General features: G+C 39.2%; 1 protein-coding gene across 1 annotated transcript in view; it reads right to left on the reverse strand.

Moving 5' to 3' along the window:
* Positions 1-1,376: 1,376 nt before the first annotated feature.
* The window catches only part of GRTP1 (growth hormone regulated TBC protein 1), a 36,286-nt gene continuing 11,860 nt past the window's right edge, over positions 1,377-25,802 (reverse strand). The window contains exons 4-8 of the mRNA XM_085320834.1: positions 22,804-22,928; positions 19,531-19,627; positions 3,461-3,633; positions 3,150-3,335; positions 1,377-1,872 (exon numbers count right to left, since the gene is read on the reverse strand). Of these exons, the coding sequence (XP_085176960.1) occupies positions 1,783-1,872; positions 3,150-3,335; positions 3,461-3,633; positions 19,531-19,627; positions 22,804-22,928 (671 nt within the window). The 3' untranslated portion in view covers positions 1,377-1,782. The remainder of the gene's footprint in view (positions 1,873-3,149; positions 3,336-3,460; positions 3,634-19,530; positions 19,628-22,803; positions 22,929-25,802) is intronic.

Genomic DNA, 25,802 nt, shown 5'->3' on the forward strand with positions numbered 1-25,802 from the left:
AGGAATGCTTCAGTGTTAAAAATACTAGCTAAATGAGGCAGGAACCAAGCTACGCTAAACCACTGCACTGAACACCATTACTATATTTATGAACAGCTAGTATTACTTTAAAAGAAGTTTTGTCCCCCTTCTTTTAGGGTGGGAATGAAAAAAGTCTGTCAGTGTGCAACCCTGCAAGATGTACTGTTCTAGGCCTTACTTACCTGCACATCACCTTTTAATCCTGTCTCATTCTTGAACACCAGTATGTACAGCTGTTTGTCTAGAACCACTTTTATAGTCTTATGCCCTTTTAGGGTACAATTTTTCACTCTAAGGTCACACAGTGAACTGCACCTGAGAAATACTTTTTTCTCCATAAATCTTTAATCACATGCAAGCTGTCTACTAGTCTACACCATCTGGAAGAAAAAGAAAATAATAATGCAGACTTCTGGAATCTAAGAAACTACCTGCTGCAGAAAAGGTAAGTCATCTTTGGCAGGATGGATAATAGCTTGGGGCAAAGTCCAGAAAGGAGTGTGGCTGTAAAGGTGAGGCTTTGCCAAGTATTTTTTCAAGTGGGAGAATAAAAAGCACAAGTCTGCTGCTGTGTCTTCAGCCCCCAGTCCCTCCCCACTCCTTTTCTACAGCAGGAGGGAGAGGGAAAGGATCTGGCCACAAGAGGGCTCTGCAGGCATGAGAAAGCGTTTCACACAGGTGGCTGCCTACCATGGGCAGGACTGCTGCTCTGCTTGTTCCTGCCAGGGAAATTGAGTTACAGGCACCTGGCGTTCAGCTCCGGGGTGGCTGGGTGCCTTGTGCTGTAGAGGAATAGCTGTTGTTTATGGTGTAGCTTTCCCAAATTTTCTGAGGATGCAGATACATGTGGGTATAGCAATTCYAGCTGCACCTCAGCACATCAGCATGAAAGAAAAGTACATCATCTCAAAAAACACCTATTTTCAGCAGCTCTTATAAAAAGGTTGAGAAATTCTACTTCTAGATTTTGGGTCAAATAAATAGTTTTTTACTTAAGCTGATCTTACAGCAATTGATCTAAAAGCTTTAAATGAGGATATAAAACAAGTGTGATCACAGCAATTTTTGCTGCTTCTTTCTGCAGTCAGGACTTGCACACATTTGCTACCTTCTTTACCTGAAGCTGCTGTAAGCTGCATGTAGTAACTGACAATGGAGATAAAGATCACCTTAGTAATTGCTGTCTTGACTTGTACTTCTCCATATTCATGGAGCTTCCTCAACAACAGCAGTGAAGAAAAAGGAAAATGCTTGTATTCCAGCTAACTAGTGACAGTCAAAGGAAGACATCAGTACTCTAGCACCACTGCCAAGCGTTAGGATCAGGTATTTCATTTTTACCTCCAAGAAACAGGTTTTGACAAATTAAATTACATTTATTTTGTACAAATGATAGAAGTGTCACAGTTAATACAGTAGGAAGGATATATAATTCCATATACCTGTTTTCACTAACATTGCAAAATGCCCTGAAAAGTCAAAGACAGTGACTATTTAAAAAGTGTCCTGACATTCATCAGATTCTATTCTGAAAACACTTTAATTTTTTTGTTAAAAGGAAACAAAACAAACCACCAGCTACCAGTAGTCCCAGTTATCAAGTCTGACAGTACAAAAACAAYACTTACTTACTTGAAAGGCAGGAAAAAATTGGTCAAGTGTCAGTTAATTCATGGAAAGCTTAAAGTGTGCTTTAGTCAGTGCAAATAGAGGAATGTGTCAAATTCTGTTATTTCTGACTGCCTGGTTAAGTCTGGTGAGTTATCCCTGAGAAAGCAGCTTCTCACGGCAAGTCTCTCGGAGTTTGTTGATTGTTGCCATAGACAAGCTTCCTGGTTCTGTGAATATTTTCTAYGGGAGAAAGAGGAAAGGTGTTAGTTAAAAACTTTACTCTGGACAAGAGTTCAAATCATGCTATCATAACAAGTGCTGTTTCTTAAGTTATATGATAATGACCCTGCAAAAGCTAGTTTGAACATAAAGGGTTCAGTCAAACTCATTTTAGATACTAGATTTTCTAAAAAGAGTTGCTGTGAAATGGTAAGTAATTAAGGGAAGGGGGCAAAATAATAATAAGAAAAAAAATCTGCATTGGTACCAGCCTCTGGACTGGTTTTCTCAAGGCAGTTAGTGTTTGACAGAACTGGTATTCTAAATCCTTTAGGGAATGGAAGAAAATCCCTCAAACTTACTTCTAAATTTAGCTACACCTGTGATTTAGTTTTCAGCACTCCTTTATTTAAAAACCTCATAAACACAAATAAATTAAGCTTGTTTTTCTTCTGTATATGCAAAAACAAAATACAGCTTAAATCATACCCAAATCTGTCAGACCTGTGCACAGAGCTCAGATCTAAGCACAAAACTGTTCTGGGAGTAGCAGTTACTCATGGGGATGCAGTTTTGCACGCATCCACTAAYAAGGACAGCAGAGTTGGGTATGTTATTTATGACAGATCTGCTGGATTTTTTTTGACAACAACTAACTCATTTCTTTTACTTTTCAGTCTTCTGAGTTAAGCTCTGAATCTAATGCTTTATACACATTTTTGCATCTAATCATAGCTGACAAGAGTAATTCTTAGGCTGCAGGCTGTCATAAAACTAGTACTCTCAACTTCATCCTTTCTGAGGTAAGAAAAGGTAAGAACTAGCTGTTATCTTTTTGTTCTTTGACTAAAAATAATGTTTTGTGATCTATTATTGTGAAGATCTATCAATGCACGTTTATAGCTCAGTTTGTGTTTATTCTACAACAATCTTACAATTCCCCTGAAAAAAAGCACAGAAGCATAATCAATTCRTAGTTCACTGAGTATTCACTAGTTATTTTCTTGTCAGACTTCCTGCTCTATCTGTTAAAAAGGGCAAGAGGATTTTTCCCCCTGTACGACAGATAATGTGACTGGATTGGTATAGATGGAGTTGGATAAAATTCTTTAAAAATCTCTTTTTTTTAAAAAAAAAAAAAAGTTCAAGTTTCTCAGTTTCTTATATAAGAAAGACTTTTCATTCTTTTGGTGATTCCTGCAGAAATGTTTCCCAAAACTATACTTGCATTTTTGACAGAGCAAGGCATTTCTGTCTTGTTTTTAATTTGTAACTATTAAAAGCTGTGGAGAATTTACCTCCATGAAACTGTGACACTCTGTTACAAATGTCCCTTTGGTGATCTCCTTAAATTTATCACAAATGTCAGGGAAATTCGTGGCTTCCAAAATAAAAGCTTGGTGTTGCTTAATTAAAGTTAAGGCCACACGAAAGATGATCTTYGACCCCTCATAGAACAAACAATCCCATATTCGGAGCACAGTCTGCAAGAGAAGAGAGAAGGCCGATTACAGCTCCTTGTCTTCCAGTTGGTAATAATTATTAAAGCGTTCTGAACGAAATAATRATCACGCATGTAATAGCTGGCATTAGGTTGTTTTGATATTACCTCTACGGGAAGAATGTCRATAAACAAGCATATGAACCAGCGTGACACCACTAGGGTCCACATGACTCCATGTCTCTCCATCAACTCTGCCACAGCTGGAACTTTAATTTTCACAAGTTCTCCAAGAACCTCCTGATCAGTCTTCAGGCCTGTCATTGCAGGACTGTAATAATCTTGAAGAGAAGAAACCAAAATTGAGTAATAAACATACGTAATTTTCCACAACATTGAAAAGAATGTGCTTGACACCTGAGTATATAAAATTTGGAGCCAATGAATCCTAAGCACAGTTGAAGTAAACTAGACCATGAAATGAAGATGCCTGCATTGCAGTCACACAGCACTTCTGTTTCAGCCATGGCTGATCCCTTGATACAAAACATATCTTTCGTGCCTTCAAACTACCCTCTCTCTCTCTCTCTCTCTCTCTCCAACTTTTTTTACTTTTCATTCTTTTGTATGAAGTAATCTAGGTATTTTTTAAAGATAAAATTATGACCATCTTGCTAATATTTAAACTGTTCAGTGCACACGTACCTCCCTCCCATGTGGGTGTCTGCCCTGCACATCTCCCAGACCACGCCGTACACGGACAATAAATGAAAACAAAGCCTTCAGATCGGGTCCAGTCACAAACTGGAGACCTGAACTTCTGTGAGAGTCAGCTATCCAGGGAGAAGCCAAACCCCACTTCTCCTGGGGCATGCCCTAAGCACTAAGTTGTACTCCTCCTCTCATTTCTCTGATCCAAGGAAACTCCCATTTTCACACAATAATTTCAACAGGAAGTGATGACAGGTCCCCAGCTGGAAAYGCTTCCCATTTAAAGACGCATCTGAGACAGCAGTGGAAATCGACTTCCATCTCCCTCACAGCTCATCCTGCCCTAAACTAYTACAACCGACACGAAGAAAAAGGGAGCAGGCTAAGGCTGTTACTGCAGAGCCTGGGCCTACCAGGCTGGGTTTGACAGTCAGAGGAAGCAGCTTCCTTACCAAGGTGCAGGCTGAACACCRAGGGTCTCAGTTCAACAAACAAGTAGTTCTGGGCATAACACTCAGGGGAACGAAAAGATTATTTTGGTGCGTATGGAGTCCACGTGCCCCAGGAGGAGCCAAGAATTACACAGGTGTTCAGGGAATTCATATTTTGGGTTTAGGTCTCCACAGAAATATTTAAGCTGAACGTGACGGCTCCAGTCCTAGGAAGCAATTCTCGAGGGCTCATCAGTGCTACGCTGACAAGACCTGAATTATTAACGTTATTTACTGAATGAAATAACTGGTAACACAAGCMCCCTTCTATATGTCTCCCCTTTCTTCTCCTCTGATTCTGGGAAATTGCAATTCAGGTTTCTCTGAGCTGGTSTCTGCGAGCTTCCCAGACATGGTTCACGTGAAGGTGAAGGAATCAGAAAGATCAAAGTCCTCTTCTCTGAAATAATTTAATAAAACCTCCCAGTGCCACAAATATGTCTAAGATGTCCAAATTATGCATAACATCATCATCATATTTTTATAACATTTCAATCCTTATAATAAAGTCACCAGAGCAGTTCAATACTTYTTACTCTTTTCTGTGTAGATGGTTTTACTGAGCAGACCAGAACCCCATTAGCCATTTATATTTCTCCTATTCAAATTGCAGAATGTCWATGGAAGTTTTCATGGTATTAAGAAGCCTCTCATTCAACCTCCAGGAATCTAGCTTTTTGCTTGTGCGCCTTAGTTTCTTTGTTCCCACTAAATAAAGTAAAACTCTACGAACTGAAGGATCACTGCCAATACATTCTTTTAACCATTTGGTCTTAGAATTGCTTGTAGGAAAACTCCGAGAACTAGAGCACAAATAATCCTTGAATAAAATATATTACAAACAAATGGAAAGTGACACCATAGAAGTTATTACACAAACTTAAACTTCTTTCTTTGTCACCACTGGAGAGTGCCCTCAGGAGGAAAGATAGCTCACACRCTCTCTGCTCTGCGCTGCTGCAATCATCCGATACGCTGAAATCAACGGCGGCTGCTATTTTTAATTTGTACAGCAAAGTGAACTCCAGGATCCCCAGGGGAAGGCAACCGGACACCCACCCAGCTCTTGGAGAACTGGTGACTAACGTTAACGGCAAGGCAACTTAGAAAACCACTTTGAATTACCGAAGCAGCGATCAGCAGGGAAGCCTCAGCGTAAATTACAACTATGTTTGAGTTTGTTATGTTGTACTGCCAAACAGAAAGGGAAAAGCATGATTCATCTATCTGGGGCAGCCTCCTGCTGTTCCCAGAGCGGCAGCAGCAGCTCCCCGGCACCCTGATAAGCAGAACTGGAGTGTTCAGCCCAGAGCAGCGAGGCAGCGAGCAGCAGCTCTGCTGCAAAACAAGTGGCCAGAGTGATTAATGATCTTATGCTGACACCAGTAACTGAGTAGCATTTTTTTCCCCAGGATATTAGGGCCAGTTCACAACAGAAATAAGTTGCATTAAAACAATCAGTATCTGAGCCATTTTTATTATATAATTATATATATATTAATGTATATGCTAAACTTATGTACACATATAATTATGTATAATGTATATATACACATATATATTAATATATGAATATAAATGTAAATATAAAAATATGTAGTAACTCCTCAGATTACRAAAGTAGTATTTCCAGTCCTTTAGAAACATTCCTGCAGGACCCTGTATTTGTGCAAAAGGTACCCACAAGTATTTTAAAACTTAATTTATAAGGGATAGCCAAGGGGAAGACACAGATCTGAGGTTCAGGCTCTGACATCAGCCTTCAGAGGGAAGCCACCCCCAGAGGAGCCCGGTCCCCGCCTGCAGCCGGCCGAGCCAGGCAGCACGGAGCCGTAGCGCCCAGGCCTGCGCCCTCCCAAGGGACCTGCAGCAGTTATCGAGGTACGCAGGGTTAGCCAGAAACACCCACCCAAAACATTAGTCTGAAGAGGATCTAGCTCCCTGCTCGAGCCACCTTTCCTGGCCTGTATCTGGTCTCAGTAGTGAAAATGATTTTGCAACTTGTTTCAGTGCCTAAATGCTTCCTAACCCACCCTGCTCTTTTGTTTTGCTCTTGCTACTGGTGACTGACCCCAAAGTCTTCTGCAAATGTCCCCCTCAGCAAAAATTTTGCGGTTCTGTCTCTTACCCTCTTGCAAACTCTTCAGTGCACCTTATTTTCTAATCTTCTATAATTGGCTGCTCTGCCCATAATCTTTCTCCAAAGTCAAAATAAACAAGTCTACACAAGCTTTACCTGCCCCCACACACCAGAGTTGTTTTTCCTCAAGATACTGTGTAGCAAACTATTTCTGAGGAACCACCTACCTACCATCAAAATACATTATGAGCCTTCCACGTGTTAATTTTATGTTACAAAACATTTGAAATGTCTCTTGAACCTGCATTATCCAGATTTAATTACCCTATTCATTGTTTTTCCCTCTTAATACTCTACTAAAATACTGAGCAGTTAATGACCCAGAATGGACTCGAGTCAGTGTCTCCTCCCAATTTGTCACACTCACTAATTGAAAAAAATAAATAACTACAAATCGAATGCAAGCTATTGCAGCTATTGATCTGGACTGGTTGACAAGAATGTCCTCTGACAATATATTATCCTCTAAAAGATGCACAGCCACATTGTTTCCTTTTATTTCTAAATTATCAAACCGAAGTGGTAAGGTTAAGAGTTACGTGATCATACACTACAGATTATTTTTCTTCACATCTTCCTTCTGGATGGCAACCAATTAAATAGCATATCATTAAATTCATGGGATTTTTCTAGATGAAAATTAAGTTTCCCAATACAATCTCCCTATTTCCAAGCTATTTTGTAAATTGGTCTTAGGCTTCACTTATTTTCCTCACAGCTTTCCTTTGCTTGTTACTTAACCACATGCACCTACTTTGCCCATTTTATCACTTCCAGTGCCTGTCTATGACTTTTAGACACCTGCTACACCTTGCTACACCTTGCTCTCGGGCATTTCTATACTTAGCAAAGCGTAATTTAGGCAGCACCACACATGCAGTTCACCCCATGGAGTACACGTTCCTGACCAGCGCCTGGTCCTCGGCAGCRGTGCAGTCCCACGACTGCTGAAATCAGCAGTGCTTCCTCCCTCCAGCAGGTGAGCAGAAATAAGGAAAAACCAGCTTCATCAACCACTTGATATTTTACTGTTACTGTACAATGGATGAATAGATGGGGGGGACTTTTTTTCCCCTAGTTTAAAAGGCTTATTATTGCACTGACCGTGGCATGCTATCCCTGAACCTGAAACCTATTCTAGTTCAGGATCTGGGAAAAAGACATTCTTTAAATTACATTTCACTGTCTCCCTATCACAATAATTAGCACCTCTCTGAATCCTACCAGTAACGTGTCCAGGACTAAGATATAACTGCTTGTGCTGCCGAGTAGTAATGAGATTTGCAGCAAGTAAGGATAAAGTCTGTAAGGACTGTATGACCTTGTTCTCAGTTACAAATAGATTAATTCCAAAAATAAAGACTTTAAGAAGCCATACTCTTATAGCCTTAAATTACCTTTCCAAGTCAGAGCTGCAGAAGTTAAAAAAGAATCCTTCGAGTCTGTTGTGCATATGTCAGGATTAAATATAAATACTCCTACTAGAACTGGCATGATATGAATTCCTAGTATTACAGAAATACACTAGACAAGACCTTAGCTCTGCTGCCTACCTTCCAGCACTTCTGACTATCATTTTAAGAGCCTACATAACCCAATCTGGGACAAACGGAGTCTAGTTAATTTAAGTAAACTGAAAATTTGAAAATTAGCTGCATTATCTTTTCTCACAGTCAGAAGTTACTTAAAGTACTTTGTTCGCAACAGTCTGTTTATAGCATCCATGACAGCCAAAGAAAAATATAGGGCATTAGGAGGCTGAGCTGGCTGAAAAGTGACCTCTGAAGTGTGATGTGCAAATTGTGTGTCATGCCCGCTGACTGCACACAGCAGGCACACACAGGAGAAGAACTGAGCATCCGCTGCGCAGTCACAAAACTGACATGATGTCTAGCTTCCTAAGGTAGCAGTCCTCCATTTTTAGAGTTCTTTCTCTCTTCCCAGAAAAAGCAAAAAAGGGTTCATGTTTACACTGTTACGCAATGCTCGAAACTGGCTCTTTGCCGTAGGCGCACGTTGCTCTTTAAAGTTGGACTTTATTGGAATTCAGAAGAAAAAAAAGCAGGAGGGCTGGATGCTGAAGAGCCAAAGCAGAGGTTGCCATAAACTGAAACTGGCTGACTTAATGAAAAGCAATCGGTTCCACATTTTATTTCAAAACAGAAACAGATCCCACCACATACTTTTGTGGAAAAAACCCTTTGTAGTAATCGTTCGCTATAAAAACTTATTTGTTTGCAAGTTACTGAACACAGGGATCTATTATTTTAAATAACCTTGGCAGCGCAGAGCTTTCCTTTCCAAAAAGATACACTGGCATTAACTGAAGTTATGAACTGCATGCAACAAACACGGAAGGAGTTTCATCATCTTAATTGTATCGGAAGTCAAACCAGGTTATGATACTGGTGCCTTCACACCTTCAGAGATACCATTCCTACACTATTTACTGAGTCACTCTTTCTCCTCATGGGCGACTCTCAGCCTACTTCGTCCAACAAGGYAGAGCAGCACCTGCTCCTCCACGGACTCCCCACTACCATGGGAGCAGTCCAAAAAGTTGCAACAGGTCTTGTAAGAACCTACATCACGAGCCCGACATAAAAAGCTGGACAATATATGTTTGGGAGGAAATCAGAAAATCACAACAGGAAGAAGAGGAAAACCCAGAGTACTGCCAACTCTTTTTGCAATACCTGGCCAAAGCGACCCCTGTAGATATCCTGGCCAAAGTGATATCCTGCAGATATGTGGCTAAATGGCAAGCTCTGCTCTTACTGTGTTATTTTTAAAACATAGGTTTCTAATACTCCAGGGGAAAAAAAAATACAAAACAGGTTCAAGCCACAATTGTTTTTTCTTTATCAAACCAAGCTGACCCTGAATTTCTGTTTTGAGGGACTGAACTGGAACCAGAACCAACAATAACCATCTCTTTCACAACTTAACACTGCTTTAAAAAAACTGTAATCAGCAGAATTCATTTTGGATGGCARAACTACCTTTTAACAAACAAAAACAGTCTCCCTCACCGCAAAGAGTAAGCCTTTTTCAGGTGCTTACGGGTTGCGATACTGAAACCACACAAGCCAATTAATCATTTCCTCCAGACCAGGGYGCACAATATCAAACATTGGACGTGAACGACAGACTTTCATAAGGTGGTACACAAGTACTGATGCTCAGAGCTCAAAAACCACACAGGTTTTCACTGTTTTAGTATTTCATTTAACACCTAACATTACAAGGGCAAGSACTAACATAATTTTCTAATCCTCCTAAAATTTACTGTGAATCAAATRTTAAAAGTTTCCTTTGTGTTACCTCAAAGCTACTAATGTCAATAGGAATAATATTTTTAATTGTAGTATTTTGAGAATTATTTAATATTAACATCTTCTCAGTATGCACAGAGAGTATTTTATTGTTCCTACAGAATCCCACCTGATTCATCTTTTGTTTCTGACCCCAAACTTTGAACATGGGTGCTAAAAGCAGCCTTTTAGTTTCCCATTTGCATTTCAGACAGCACAGTGGGATTCTGAGCAGACGTCCCAGTAGCTACCAATAGAAAACAGGAGACGGATGCTTGTTAATTATAAAGACAACAGAAAGAAAGGCAAAGATAATATTCTTCCAGTCATTACACCAGACAAAGATGAAATACAAAGATGCATAACCTCCCAGGCACAGAGAAATAATATCAGGTCAGTGGCATTAATCAACAAAAGCACAAACGCCATTTTCAGACATTTAAGATACAGAGAATGAAAACAGGTATCTTTTTTATACTTATTAGCTGTTATATGCTGTTCATTTCAGACATTTGCATCATTAGAGACTAGCCTAGATTATCGGTACCAAAGCACTCTCAGGTTGCACAGAGCCCTCAGCAAAATGCTGTCAGCCAATTTTCCTGTTTTCCCTCCTTCCCCTTCATAATAACTAACACTGGAATTGCTCCCTTCATAAATACTWTTTTTTTYCATAATACTAGCAAGCTGATAGACATCACAGATTATTCACCACTCTGCTGTTTCCAAACAACCTGATCTGATTTTAGCCATGATACTGTATGAATTGCACCAGCCTAAACAGTTGCACACTTTAGAGTAAGGMTGCAACTTACTCACTGTTGATGGTACCAGGAATCAAGGTTTTTAATTCACAAAACATTTTTACAGATTTTTAATTTGAATTTCTGCAAATGGAGGAGGATTCACAAACAAACATGGAAAATTACCCCAACTGCTTATCATGTTGGTAAAGGAGACAAAAATGCTTTTATGAATTTAAAATCATATAGTGAGTTTTAATGACTGATGACTTCAGCTGAATAAATATTCCTGGATCTCTTTTTTTTGTTTTTGTTTTTTTTTTTTTAATTCCTATATAGGATTAGGAAGAATGGCTACTTTATCAATTCACTGATAAAATAATTGATATCATTGATCACTGAGAAAAATATTCTTAACATTTCAGCATGAAATAAAGCACTTACATTATCTCACACTTAAAAATAAGCCCACATTATATTTTCTTCAATTCCTTATAACAGTGCTACAGTCACAGCATGAGACCTTCCCAGTACATTACTTCAAAGATGTGGTCAGAAGCAGGAGGCTTTAAATAGAAAGTTGAACAGACACACATGGTTCTAGCCAGATACGTGAGGAAGGAAACCAAACTAACTCTTCAGTCTGAAGAGAAAGGGAATGAAATCCCCAATCCTCTTATTTCAAGCTTAAGGAAGCTAACAAGACAATTAATTTTAATCTTAAAGCAACAAGTTTTAAACTATAGGAGGCATGATGAGACTTCTCCACTTGTCATAAATTGAAAACTTAGTAAAATATTCAAGTCTTCTAAATAAAAAACAATACATATAACAAGCAGTGCATGTCCTGTACAAACTTGGACTTTCCAAGCATTGCTCTGAAACTAAACTGAYAGTGATTTCTGGTATATTTAGGAAGACTAAAGTTACTACGCTGTATTGCGAGCAATTTTCTTCATATTATTTCCTTTACTCCTAAAACCTTATACAAACACATTCTTTATGCAGCCAGCTATGTTGTACATGCACTATACTACCACATACTGTGAAACAATATCAAATCTCGTGTTAGCACTTCTTCATAATATGTCATGTTAAACAAAAATAAAATACTTGGATAATGCAGCAAATTCAAAATAAACAATTTTGCATTATCTTAAGTTGTAAGTATGATATATACAGAGTAAGCAGGTCTTAGCTCAGGAAAAGCCAGTGCAGTTCTTGAATATATTCACCACTGAGGAAGTCAGTATGTCATCGCTGTGTCTAACATTAGCAAAACTAAGGTTAGAAAACTGTATCCAGTTACAATACTCACATTTAAGGTAAGAAGTTGAAAAACTAAAAAGAAGGTGAAGGAATGAGTCACAAACAGTATTTGAAAAATTGAGCTCTGTAAGGAACTTTTTTAGCTGCTTAGTTTGTCGAAGGAGAATGAAAAGCAAACTCGACCACTTGATAGAGAAAACGTCCTAGTCCTTATGGGCTTTTCAGTCTAGTAAAGAAAGGCTTAGAAAGAAGCAATTGCTACAAGTTAGGACTAGGCAAATTCTAGTAAAAAGTATGGCAAACATGTTTAATAAACAAGCATGTTTTACAGTTTGAACACATTATCAGAAGTGGTGGCACGGGCTTTTCTTCAGATAGAATCTGGGGCCTTTCCCAAAAATAATCTCTAGSCAAATGGGTCTGCTGCAGAGGGAAGGGGAAAAAAATTCAACAGTTTGCTATACTGGCTTCTTGTATAGCTAATCAAATTACATGTCCAAGTTTTATTTATGAGCCTTGGTATTTAACACAGAGATTACTTTGAGTATACGAATATAATTTTCTAGGAATTTACAAGGTTTACAATTTACATTTGTCAGCAATTATATTATGCTCACTGCTGTCCAAATAACCTGTTCAGGAAGGCTGCATTACAGAAATTGTAACTGAACCTCCAGAGTACAAAGAAGGATCAGACCAGGGGCACCAAACTGCTGAGCCTCTGAAGCTACTGTGCAAGACCTTTATCTACGCACTCAAACCTGTTCATCTTGGTTTTAAAGGACAAATGTATAACAGCGTTAGAGGTGCTTGATTTAAATCTTAGCACACACTTTTGTATTTTACCTTGTAAAGGACCTATTACAAYTCAGTAGCCTGACTGACCATTTAAAGGTCAAAAAAATATATGCTATATGGAATGAAATTAGCTATTGACTTCAGCTATGCCTCTACTGCTTTAATTAAGTAGTTAGTGCAGTCCCTTTAACATGGAGACAGCTCTGTCAAAATAATGGTGTTTTTAATACCAGATGTGCACATTAGTGCTTTCATAACTAAAACCATCAGCTTAAAACAACCAACCCCCCCCCCACCAAAATAGCTATTGCAGTAAAACATAAAGCACAAACTAAACAAGCCTTGTGCTGTATGCTATGGCTTGGCCAGTAATTGGTTTTTACATATCCAGAAAKGGGAAGTCTTTCCCCACACCCCCCATTTCTGTGCTTCTGTCTCTCTGCTTACTTTTCTCCTTTGTAAGCAGCCAGAGAATTCTACCTCCGATCAAGCCTAACTGAATTAATATTTATTTGAAAAGCTGTGATTTACTGGGGAGACAAAAAGACAAATACCACTGCCCGCACGAATAGCCAAAGGCTGCAGCGGTCCCTGCTACAGTAGTACCATAGATGGCCTAGTGAAAATACCTCAAAGTTCACTCTAACAAAATTATATTAACACAAGGCTTGCCTGCCAGAGGGAAAGGGCATTTGAGTGGAATAAATCACGTAGGTCCTGCCTCCAGTATAAATACAGCCATGTCAAGGAACACAGTGGCGTTAAACAGTACGGCTCTTTCTGCTGCATAGCCAAAATTCAGCATATTCCACAGCAGGCTAAAGATGAGAATGTGGATATTCTTGTCATATACAAGATATTCTTGTTTTAGGCAAAACTGCAGTGCTGCTACCAAGCTGCCTAATGCAGGCATACTAAATACTGAGTTTGTTCTTTTATTAATGAGACCTGTGATCTGGGGGAAAAGGGAGAGTCTAAGACACATACAGGAAATAACATTATTCCAGAACTATAAATGCACTTATCATTGTAAAGAAGAAAAATATCAGCTGCTTATTTCCTGCTTGCTCAAGTCTCCCAAATCCTCTAGCAGTTGAGATTTGTAAGTAATAAGCATTTCAGGCTTATCAAAGTTTCTAAATATATGCRCATGATGACCCCTACATTCCACCTTCAGCTTAACAGGACACTGTGTGCTTAACTCCTAGATAAATCCAACCGACCTCTAATGTCCAAAGATGACTGCTTGTGTCGTGGCTGCTGGCTAACCCTGAAGCACGGCAGAGGCCCGTATTTCAAAACTCCKGATTATTCAGCCTCTCAGCCGAGCGCGCCTCTCCCTTGCGGGAGACGTTAGGTTGCATTTCAGGGAGCCATGCACGGCCACGGGACGGGAGAGCACAGAGGAAATCTCAAAGGAGGAGAGAGAGCTTTGCTGGCGGACAGCCCTGGGGCTGGGTGCTACCGAGCGAAGAATATATGCAAGCAGCCCAGAATTGTTTATCTGTCRGAATTTTCTGAGTTTACAGTGATATTCACCCAGTAAAAGTCTCTTGTTCGATTTCTTTGCTGTCTAGCCTGCTGTGGAAAGTTTGGTTAGCAGTAACTACTTATGCAAACATATTTTTATAGTCTTGCATGGAGCTTTCCACCCCAAAGGCATGGGCTTGTGGTACTCCAGCCTTTCTGTGAAAGGACATGCTTTTCATCACATTACAGTCTCYTTCACAGGCTGCAAATTCAGCTCAACATTATTACTATTCAGGTCTAGCAGTTTCTCACGCCTGTGCAGCTGAACAAAATGCTCCATGTGAATCAAATTTCCACTCCCCTTTGGAGAAGGAGGTCTGAAAATATGCAGCTGCTTAGCCAGTCCTGTATTCAGAGTTTTCACAGYGATCCATCAAGGTATTAAAATAAATTTAGACTCAAGAAGGAAGTAAATACATGTTTAATTGCAATGAAAAGCAAGCAGTCTAAGTGGAAACATTTTATAGACAGTATTTTGYATTTCTCAAGTGACTGTTCCCTTGAAACCTGGAAGTCTGTATGAGGGACTAGATGGGGAATGTTAGAACATTAATCAGTGGAAATACAATGAGGCACAAGACTTAGATRCATAATTATTTTTCAGGTCAGATATTCACATGTCTCTTACTGTGCTGTATCTTCTACACAGCAAGTGCAGAAGTCTGCTTGCAAGTGTATGGCTGGTACAACCGAGAATCACAGARGGCTCAAAACCAGAAATGTGTTAGTTATTGATTATCTGAATATGCCGAGATTTGTCTTAACTAAGAGTTGCTTAGCTACACACCGAAGTAGTATCTTGTATTGCACCTTTTCTCCTAGCAGATAATGCTGGTTAGTTCACCTTAACCTACCAGTCTGTGACCAYTTCATCATTCAAAACTCTATTCTTAATTTTAATTATTGATAAACAACCAGGCAGTATGTAACAGTAAAAAACAGAGGTTAAAAAAAAAACAACAGACTAAAGGAAAGTTGCAGGACTGATCCCTGAGGAATGCTCRTAGGTTCAACCTAATTCAAGATTTTTTTTTTTAAACAACCTTGGAGAAAAAGGAAGAGCTGACATTTGTTAATGTTGAGAGATACTGTCCCAAATCAACACACATGGGACAATGCTATAACATAGTGAAAGGACTGGATTATCTGGAGGATTGCAGTAACAGAGATACAGTGATATTTAATAATAAGATGACAAGAATGTGCAAATGCAGTTCAGAATAAAGGTGTTATGAATTCCTATAAACAGGGGGAAGAAAACTTCTGTTGACAATGACAGAGGAGTAATGAATTACACAGGAGCAACATATGTACTGTTACTGAGATCACAAACCAAAAGCAGAGTGCCACCAGGAAAACCAAATGAAATYCTACCATTTCTATCTCAAATAAAACACTTCCAGCTGTGACACGAGAGAAATAATGACACTGCACGAGGCACTAGCAAAATTCCCACTGGAGAGAGAACAAAAAAGAGGTGCCATTTTGATCATGTGGTCAAAAAAAAATCACTCAAATTAGAACATACAAAATAATTCTTAGGCTAAAAAAGGAATAGAGACCTAAATACAAGAAGAGTTTGACTGAAGCAGCCCTAKTAATACAAAAAGGCTGAGGTATGATGTGACTGTATCCTACAAATGCATGAAGGATAAACAAAAGGAAGAGAAAGACTTTTTGCAAAAGGACAGCATTGGCACAAGAATAAAAGGATATAAAACYGGCCAAGAACAGGCTAGTCCAGAAATCAGAAGACCACCGTTAACAACTGGAAGAGTCAGATTCTACAACAGGTTTTCAGTAGGAGTAAATAATTCAGTTAGAGTAAATTAGCAGACTAATCCAATTACAGTTCTACAAACACTGCTGCTTTCAGACTGAGAACCACTGCAGTGAAGTGGTGATGGTGGGGAATTATTCTGTTGTATTTAAGCACACCTGCAATGCTAATGTGAATTCAAATTAGTCCTCAAATTTTTCTTCTCTTAAACTCAGTATTTAATCACAAATACGTAAAAAATGGCAAATACACCCCTTAAGTTACATACCAAAGCACCAGAGTGCTACCTGATGCTTTCTAAAGCAAAACCCCTAGTATTTCTCAACAAAACAAGCAGACATTAGAGCTATGCAAAACACTGTACAGAAATTGCAAAGACACATTCACTCTAAGTTTCAATGGAATCAGTATTAGTTCTTTTGCGCAACACTGTCTGCGCCAGTCATCTGCTTTGAATGAACCTGGGAATAAAGAGCTCTTGGTAACACCCAAAATTTAATCAAAYGAACAATTCTGTTCCCCCTTGCTGTGTTTAAACGAGATAAGCTCCTAATCCCTCCAAAGCCCTAGCTGAGCAGCTGACAGACACAACAGGCAGTAGACTATGGACTTGTCTTCTGCAGACACGTGAATCTTTCCAGCCTCACTCCGCTGTACTGAACAGCACTACATTCGGTCATACGAATGGAGGACATACAACTCCGTACACCAACAGATCAGCTGTAGCAGCTGCACTAACCCCATTTGGRTGTATCAGAACAATTCAGTCAGAAAACATCTATTTATGTGGTCCCATTTCCAGGCTGTCCCCTTCATCATATCCTATAGCACCACACTACTGTCCAGATCCAGAAACAGTGCAGCTGGGGAGGTGAGCAGTAGCCCAGCAAGCCCTTCTCTACCCTTCCCTCCCCAGGAAGCTGCCACTAGTGCTCCTATCTATCAAATTCTACGTTTTCCAATAGAYGGCACTGATCTGTGGTCGGGCTGGCTTATGGCATCTGCTGACCACACTGTTAGCATGCAGGTACCCGAATGGTTGTTTAGTGTAACTAAGTGTGTGTGAGCAGGGGAAAGGAAGCATTCACCAGGACACTGCAGTGGGCAGAGAAAGGTTTTCTATGGATCGTCTTAAATCACCATTGATTTAACAGCCAGTGACAGGACACATTCAAAAAAAGAGGACATAACCTGAAGGCATATCTCTTGTAATGAAAGGGAAAAATGTGTAGACTAAAATGCAAACAGATCAAGAAAAGAATATCAGCAATGAAACAAAACAAAAAGCTGCTGGTTAATCACATTGCTAGCAACAATATGAAATAACGATTGCTACTTATACCGCTGAAGATCTGGACAATATGGTATTTCTCTGCTTCCCCAACAAATAACTGCAAGACTTTACACTGAAATGTGCTGTGCCTTGCGTTGTCAATGGATGGATAGTATTTACTTAGGTAAATTTCTTTATGGATACAATCCCCCCTACACTATATTGTGCTGAAATTATGCTAATTATTTTATCCACCATGCTTGGAGTTTTACAAATGAACAATTCAAGCATCATATAGTAGATCAGTGGGAATTAAAAGGAAAAAAGAAAAAAAGATAATCGCCACTATAACGACAAAGAATTATCATGAAAAATTCGGGGAAAACATCAGCAGCAACAAGTTTTCTGATAATGAAGCATTGCGTTACTCAATACAAATATTTTTGATAGACAAAAATTCACCCTACCTAACTTGGGTACCTGTTGAAACAACCAAACGGGAAAAAACACCTCAAGCTCTCTTTTCTTTGATTGTGGAGGGGAAAGGGGCATACCCAGGTAAGTAATTCTGATTTCTTAGGGAATCTTTTTCCCTATTGCCTGTAAAAGAAACTTAAGCATCCAGGCTTCTAACTTCAGTACCTCAGCTTAATGCCCTTATTCGATGTGCTGAATTCAGGCTAAAGTCTTTAATGAGGCCCTTGCTGCCAGTAGTAAAAATATAACTATAAAGAGGCTATAAAAATRTATCTATGAATATCACTGAAATAGATGCATATTATACATAGCAATTAATTTTCATATTATGAGTCAACTAATTTTCATATTATGAGTTTCTTCTCATCATCAATGTATAGGAGAAATGCAACAAATAAGAGGGAAAAAATAGAGCAACTTTTGTCATTTAGATATCAGCAGTGGGTAGGTGCAGGACATTAAAGAACTAAGGACTCGATAACAACCTAATTAAAGCAAGTCCCTTGCCAAAAATAGTGACTAAAAATGTCTAAATCTATTCCCTTGCCCTAGATTAAAACATACAAGATTATCAAGAAGATTAACAGCAAAACTTGCCACACATCACTTTGCAACCAAACTTGCCTTTCACTGGGGGCCTTATCCCACATACAGTGATGTCAACGCAAAGACATCCACTGATTACAGCCAGTGACAGGTCACACAGCAGACAGCAGCCTTCAGTCTCCTACATGCTTGCACAGCTTATAGCTCTCAAGGCTGAATAAAAACAACAGACATAGTTCATTTGTTCAGACTATTCTTTTTGAAATAAAAAGTAAACTTCAAAGCCATAAAATCTCAAATGTTTGCAGAATGTGCTATAGTGTTCTCTGCCTGTCTCTACTCTTGCAATTTGTGAACAAACTGCAACCATTCTGTTCATATTCAAGGAAAAATTGAGTTCTTGCATAATCTATTCAGCGTAAATGGCAATTTCTCACARTCAATCAAAAGCATTAGAAAACTCCCTCAGTTCCTTTTCTCTTCTTTCTCAAAGTYTCTGTCTTTTGTTTCAATGGGAAAAAAATTATATACGTTTTTCATCTAAAACAAGAAGAGGAAGAAACAGAAATGGAAGCACCATCCTGGATGTTTTTGATATGCATCTTAGTTGACAGTGTAGTATCGTGTTCAGTCTCCAACCATTAAAAAAAAAAAAAAATCTGTTCCAAACAAAACTAGGCCAATAGGGCTTTTTAAATTTTCTTGCTGATTACCTTCGAGGAAAGCTCGTGCTACCTCATGCCAATCCACCGCAAACTGCTCAAAACTGTAGCACATCTCCCATCTTTGTTCTGCTCTGAGATCACTGTTTCATCAGTGCCTCGTATCATACTCCTGGAGCAGAARTGTCAGATCTCAGACACCTGCACCAGTCCTGTTCCCCAGTATGCTACTGACAWAGGAAGACATTTATCCAACAACTACAGGTAAGGAGGGAGAAATAGGCTACGTATTAACATCCTTATGAACCACTGAATCAAGGCTAAAATCTGATTATAAAACAGACARGCTTTATTTGTGTGCTGCAAAATCCAGGACCAAAGAAAATATTCARTCTGTGAAAGTCCATTTTACCACCTGAAACCTTTATAAATGTAGAAGAACGCAAATAGAAAATAAAAGTAAAGCTCCTATGTACAAACAAAACTATAAATTTTTTAGCATACCAGGCAATATTCTTCCAATAAGAGCATCTAACAACCAAAAGGACTCCTCTTCATTCTTTGTAATAAGAATCAAGTATCCAGCTATGAAATTCATGCCCTGAAATAGAAAGAAAAGTTTTAAGATGCATACAGTTAAGAGTTATAAGCTAAGTGTTTCTGACTTATTTCTTTTGATTAGCTCTCTGAAGTATTATCTGCCCACGATTTTTTTTTAATTCTAAAGCTCTGTCCTTAAATAACTGGTAAGTGGTTTGACCAGCCCCAAAACACAGCTATCTTAAATGTGCACCACAAACATAACACACCTGCAGGTGGACAGTGCAGCTGCAGAAGRAGAATACCTGATCCAAACACTCTCTAGCAAAAAGTTACAATWCCAGCAGATTTTATGAGCTGTTGCTGCTTAGCTCATCAAATAGCTGTGTACAAATCATTTATTTCCATTAGTACCTATAGTAGTCCACATGCTAATCACTGACTTTGGCCACTATAGCTCCTGCCTTTCAGGGTAAAAATGGAAGGGAAACAGCCAGGGAAAAAGAAATCTACAAAAAAAAAAAAAAAAATGTGAAAAAGTAGTCAAGCCACATCTTGTCAAATCCCGATTGTACAATTTATCTAACCTTTACCAAGCTCCCTGACTAGAGAAATAACAYGCAGAACGCAGAGGCTGCAAATTACTATTCCCTATAAGCACATTGCCTCCGTCTCAGAAAAGCACTTATTTCTCATACCCATCATAGCATTGCAAAGCTATGGCAATATTGCTAATTAACATGCACAATTGTTTCACTTTCCTTGGGTTCCTCAGCTTGAAGTTTTTTTTTTTTTTAAACATGTGTTTTCCCCCATCGTAAACAAGATGACAATTGCAATAACATAAACAGCAGATACGCACAACAGACAAAAGCTGCCCCTCTGAGGTGCAAGCTCCCCCCAGAGCCCTTGTAAGCTAACAGAAAGTCACTTTCAAATATTCACAGGCTATGAAGSCTGGTATTGGTTACGCTGCCTTCTTCAGTTTCATCCTTCTCTTTGGCATCTTCCTTGTCCTCTCTCCCTCTTAGGTCTGCTTCCCTGGCACTGCCTATAGCCACAGGCAGTGATATTGTCTCCCTGTCTCCTGAAGTGCAGCCAACTATGGCTTGGGTAAGACAACTGCCACCAAAACTCCCCGCCCTTGGGAGCCACTGGAAGTTCTTCTCTAAACTGAAATCTTATGTCTTGCATTAAACAGATTTTACCCACTTGTCCTGCCACAGCAGGTCCTGCAACCCCCCGAGAAGACCAGAATATTAGGACATTGCGTCTTCCCTGATGTTTCATTTTTGAGCACCGAGTCCCTTCAGCAGCTGTTAAGAAGTTGCTTGGATCTATCCTGCATGGCCTTACAGGGTGCTTGGCCTCCTGGCTGGGAAGGCAACTGTTTGTTTCTATGCTGACAGTTGGTGTGGTAATTGCATCCATGGTGACAAGAGACTATTTGGCACTTCACACGGCAAGCACAAAAAGCTACTTCTTTTGCATATAGTCACAGGATGCTGAACTTCACTGGTTACACTAGGGTAAGCAAACTGTACCACTGTCACAGTGTGACAATGCAAAGCCTAACACACTCCCAGCTGGGGGCTTAAACGCCAGTAAGCACCACAGATACACTAGTATTAYGAAAATGCTGCCTTGGAGAGGTTTTGCTTGGTAAAAGCTCTGCAAAACGCTAAAAGTCTTTTACTTCGAATTTTCTAGTGTTCATAGGCTGGCTCTCTCTCACTATGCAGGAGGCATCGCAGTATCTATCYTGATGAAGTTTGCCGCTTCACTGGCAGAAAAGGTGGTTTCCTGAAACACTCCCTGATTCATGATGTGCCCTGCAAAGCAGGTCCTGGCCCTTGGTTTATGCTCTAACTATTTAGCCACAAATGATAACATTCATCCTCTGAGGAGACCAAAGGTGAAAAGAAATCCCACAGGGCTTTTTTACCCTACTTTTTCATCCCCATTTGAGGTCTGTTCATAATGCCAAGTTAAAATGTAAGCATCAGCCCATGGAGTAAACAAATAACATACCAAAACTTTTTAATAACAATTGGACATATATTTTGGGTAAAACTAGCATGGTTTAGAAGCTGTGTATATGTTTGTGTGTCCAATTACCTGTATACAGGGGCTGAGTCTTGCAAAATAGTGTTCGCAATTTGACCCTGTTATTCTTGAAAGATTAAACAGATTACATTTTAATAAATATCTACTGAAAATAGAAAAATGAATCTTTTACTTTCATATTTCAAAGAATCTCTACTATAATTGGTTGGTATACACAAAAAGAATTTGCTTTAGCAACTTCAGTCTAGGTTTAAGTCTTCATAAGTCTCCTACTATCCAGGTTTCAATAAACATAATTCATATTCTTTTAACTCTGGGATAGATGGATTACTGTACTAGCTTCCTTGACTGGCACAAGGTACAGGTTAGCACATGCATCTTTGGTGAGAAAAGGGAGGAGAAAGGGGTTTTATAAATAAACCGAAAACAGACTTGGCTCATGTCAGTTCCGGCTTCTTCATGATCCACAAAATGGCCTTATTCTTTCCTGACTGATGGTCATGAATCACCTAGTATCTTCTTTGTGTCCCCAGAGGAAATTTTACAGTATTTAGAAATGACAATAGGAGCTTTTTTGAGTTGCATCTAAGCAACATCAGGTTGAATTTTAAACAATTTTTCTTCCTACTTGACTGTCAAGACTTTGAGATGCCACCAAATAAATGCTACCAACATTTCCCACCACCAAGCTAGCTAAAATCCTAGATGATATTACCTGAGCACTGGTTTTCCTGGTACTTCAAAAAATGTTCCAGTGAAAACAAAGGAAATTGAGATATGATAATCCCTTATACACACCACGGACTATTTTAGGAAAGATGGAGGTAGGGAGGGAAGAGGGAAAGACAAGCTCACTCTCTTCTCCTGCACACAGCAACAAACCTTGGTAAGTACATCCACAAAAAAAAAATATTTTGCAGCTAGTGAATGGAATCAAACCCAATAAAGCAAGCTATACAAAGACCCTGGAGAAATTCATGAGGTCACTTGAACTTGTGTAAAATAATTAATTTATTTATGTTTTTAAAATGTCACTAGGGAAGAAAAAGTTTATGGATCTGCCTCTGTCCTCCTACATCAGCTTTATCATCTAAAACTGTACATTTAAATGGAAAAAAACAATTACCATTGGTAAAACGCAGCATTGTTCAAAAAATACTGATTACATACCTGACAGTATCCTACTGCTTTATTATGATGCCCATATGCTACCAACACATTGTAGAGTGTATGCTGCAAACAGGGATCAGCAGTTTTGCRGAATTTTACATTGTCTGGAAATGTTCTATTCATGTCTAGAGAAAAGGAAAAGAGAAGACCAAAATTAAGAGTTCTTGCCTCCTTCACCTTCCAACAAATCTTTACAACTTTCCTGAAGTTCAGCTGAAACTTCCCTAGAGCTCGCTACACTGTAGTTTCAATAGATGAATTTTAGAAAGAAACAGCTTTACCTCTCTTATTGGCTAAAAGGCCATCTTGCATTCAAGGATAATCTATTCCTAGAAAGACTAATCCCATTAGGGTATAGAAATCAATTTTAAGCAGTACTAAAGAGACTCTCCTGCAGAATGGACTTTCTCAAGTTCCATTTGTAGAGGGTTAAATGAAAGCAAATCAGCCATTTTGACTGATTGAAACAACACATACCAAATTTATCTAGTCAAGTGGCAAGACATGAGCTGCAGCTCTGGGAAAGCATATTCTCTTAACAAATCAGGTGAGCTTTCAACAGACCTATCCTTTAATGAACTCCTACAGAATAGCCCTGAACTATTTAAAGTCCTGTTCCTGCAACTAATCACACCCACTTGAAACCACAGCATTTTTTTAAAAAGATTTTTTTTTCCAGGATGTGACTGTGAGACAATCTGTTTCTTCATTTGTGCAAGATCACACAGAAGGAGATTTATTTTTGAAGACCACATAGCAATACCCATCCCCTACACTTCATGCTTAATCCTAAACCAAGTAAGAGTCCACAATTATTGATCTTCCAAAGTAGTCATTTCTTCCAGACCAAACACGAAAGAGTAGGACTTGCCTCTGCTGACTTGAAGGTCTAAAAGTTAGACATACAAGTTTGAGCTAGTCACTCAAAACCTTCTTTGGTTGTTGGAAAGAAACAGGCAGAGTTAAACTGGCCTGTTTCACTCCATAAAGAGGAAACCCAAGGTGACTAGCCCTGACTTGCACATCTGATTTTTAGAAATCTAGAGCAGGGGACAAAAATCCCATTCAAAAGCAACTGTACTCCAAAGATCTTCAAAACCTAAGGCCTATTAATGAAATAAGAACAGTTATATTGGTTATATTTAACAATATAAAGACTTTAGGTTAAAGTAAAAAGGTTAGTAACAGCACTACTATACAGATGTTTACATCCTGAGAGATATCAGTTTCTATCAGCTTTTTCTGTGTAAAGGAAGAAGCCTGTCACATCTTTAATACAAAGATGAGCTGTAAGCAACTACAAAAGCCCTTCAAAATCATTAGGCATTACACAGTCATTGTACTAATCACCATTTCTTCCTTTTTAAGTCAATTAATCACTTGCAGAAATAGAAGGGCAGAAAAAYGTTTCAATTCACCTCTCGTGACTTGAAAGAAAAACACACAGAAAAAGACTGTTTTTAAAAGGACTTGAGCACAAGCCAGATAGTTAAAGGCTAAAGAAATTTGTTTTGCTTCCTCCTGGTAGGAAGAGCAACATAGTATTTGCATAATCAGGATTATTTGTTGTTTAATAAGGTATATGTAGGATGTTACAGGAAAGATTAATGCTGACATTTCAGTTTTGGGTCTTCCCTTCAGCTATACAGAATAATGGCTGTGTGTGTGTGTGGGGGGGGGGGAGTAAGAAAGTCCATCACATACAGAGCAAAGGCCAATCAAACCGAACCCATCTTCAACCTCACAACCTGCAAAAGGGCTGCAGTTAAGACTATCAGCTTCAGTTTGCTTTCTGATTACAGAGTATGTTTTTCTGTGAAGACTGGGGAAGTCTTTCCTAATTTTATGAAGGACTCTGAACTTTCCTTCACATTTAGTAACAGTATTTTGGCTTAGAAGGAAGGGCTTTAATAAAAAGTTAAGGGCACGGTCTTACAAGACTGCTGATGCCAGATTAGTATCTTGAGCGCATGAAGGGCGAGAGGTCTCCCTTCCTTTCCATGCTACCACTTTGCACACGCTTGCACGTTTCCCCCTTCCCACCAGCCCTCTGATCACAAAGTTACTGCACTAAGCCAGTACATGCAGAGTGGTATGTTTCACCACTGCTGTTAGACAACTGCCAGAGACAACTTGAGGCAAACTGTAGGCGCAGGCAAGAGAAGCTCTTCTTCTGGCTGGAGCATTTCCCCCTGCCTTGCACTCTCACAGCAGAGACATCTGAACACCTCCTTCTCTTCTCTCCATGCAGCCCATCCTCTGACCTACTACTCATTAACCTACTTCATTTCTGATAAATGTTAGTGTTCCAAAAGTACACAAGGTAGTACAAGTTGAAAATTTTTAACAATTAGAGTAAGTTGTGCAGGGAAATGAAAATAAGAAAACAGCATGGTAGCTTACGCTGCTAGCTATAACCCAAAACACTGCATCTTGTGGTTGTGCACAAATCTGTTGACTTTAACCAAACAACGTATAGAAGTATGGGATCAGGAAGGAAGAAGGCCACAAAAGGAAAAGACTAGTTACTTTTTTGCTGTAAATTCAGATTAAATCTCAGCAGCACTTTTTCTACATGACCCTTCAGTAATGTACGATGGCAGTGTAATGCTTCTGTAAAACACAAAAACGATGGCTCTGCAATCCCTTTCCTCTTGATTTCTCTCTGCACAGCATCCTGGAGAAGACTTGTTTCTTTGCCTTCAGAGGATTGCATCATTTTTTACCTCTTACTCAGAAATAAAAATTTAGGCAAAAATCCACATTATCCTAAGTTCAAGAAATAGACAYCTATTTTGCTACCTGGAATCAGAATTGCAGACATTATTTCTGGATCAAAAAAATTTAAATGTGCAGTCTGGAAAACTAATGTTTTCGTATCAGCCTTGTGCTTGTACCCTTGTGCTAGGGTACTTCAGCAGACAGGCACGCCCCTAAGTCAGTCCAGCGTAGGGCTACGAGGATGATCAGAGGGCTGGAGCACCTGCCCTATGAGGAAC

Source organism: Rhea americana, unplaced genomic scaffold (assembly GCF_003343005.1).
Source record: "Rhea americana isolate MKP2758 unplaced genomic scaffold, rheAme1 scaffold_66, whole genome shotgun sequence".
Classification (NCBI taxonomy): domain Eukaryota; kingdom Metazoa; phylum Chordata; class Aves; order Rheiformes; family Rheidae; genus Rhea; species Rhea americana.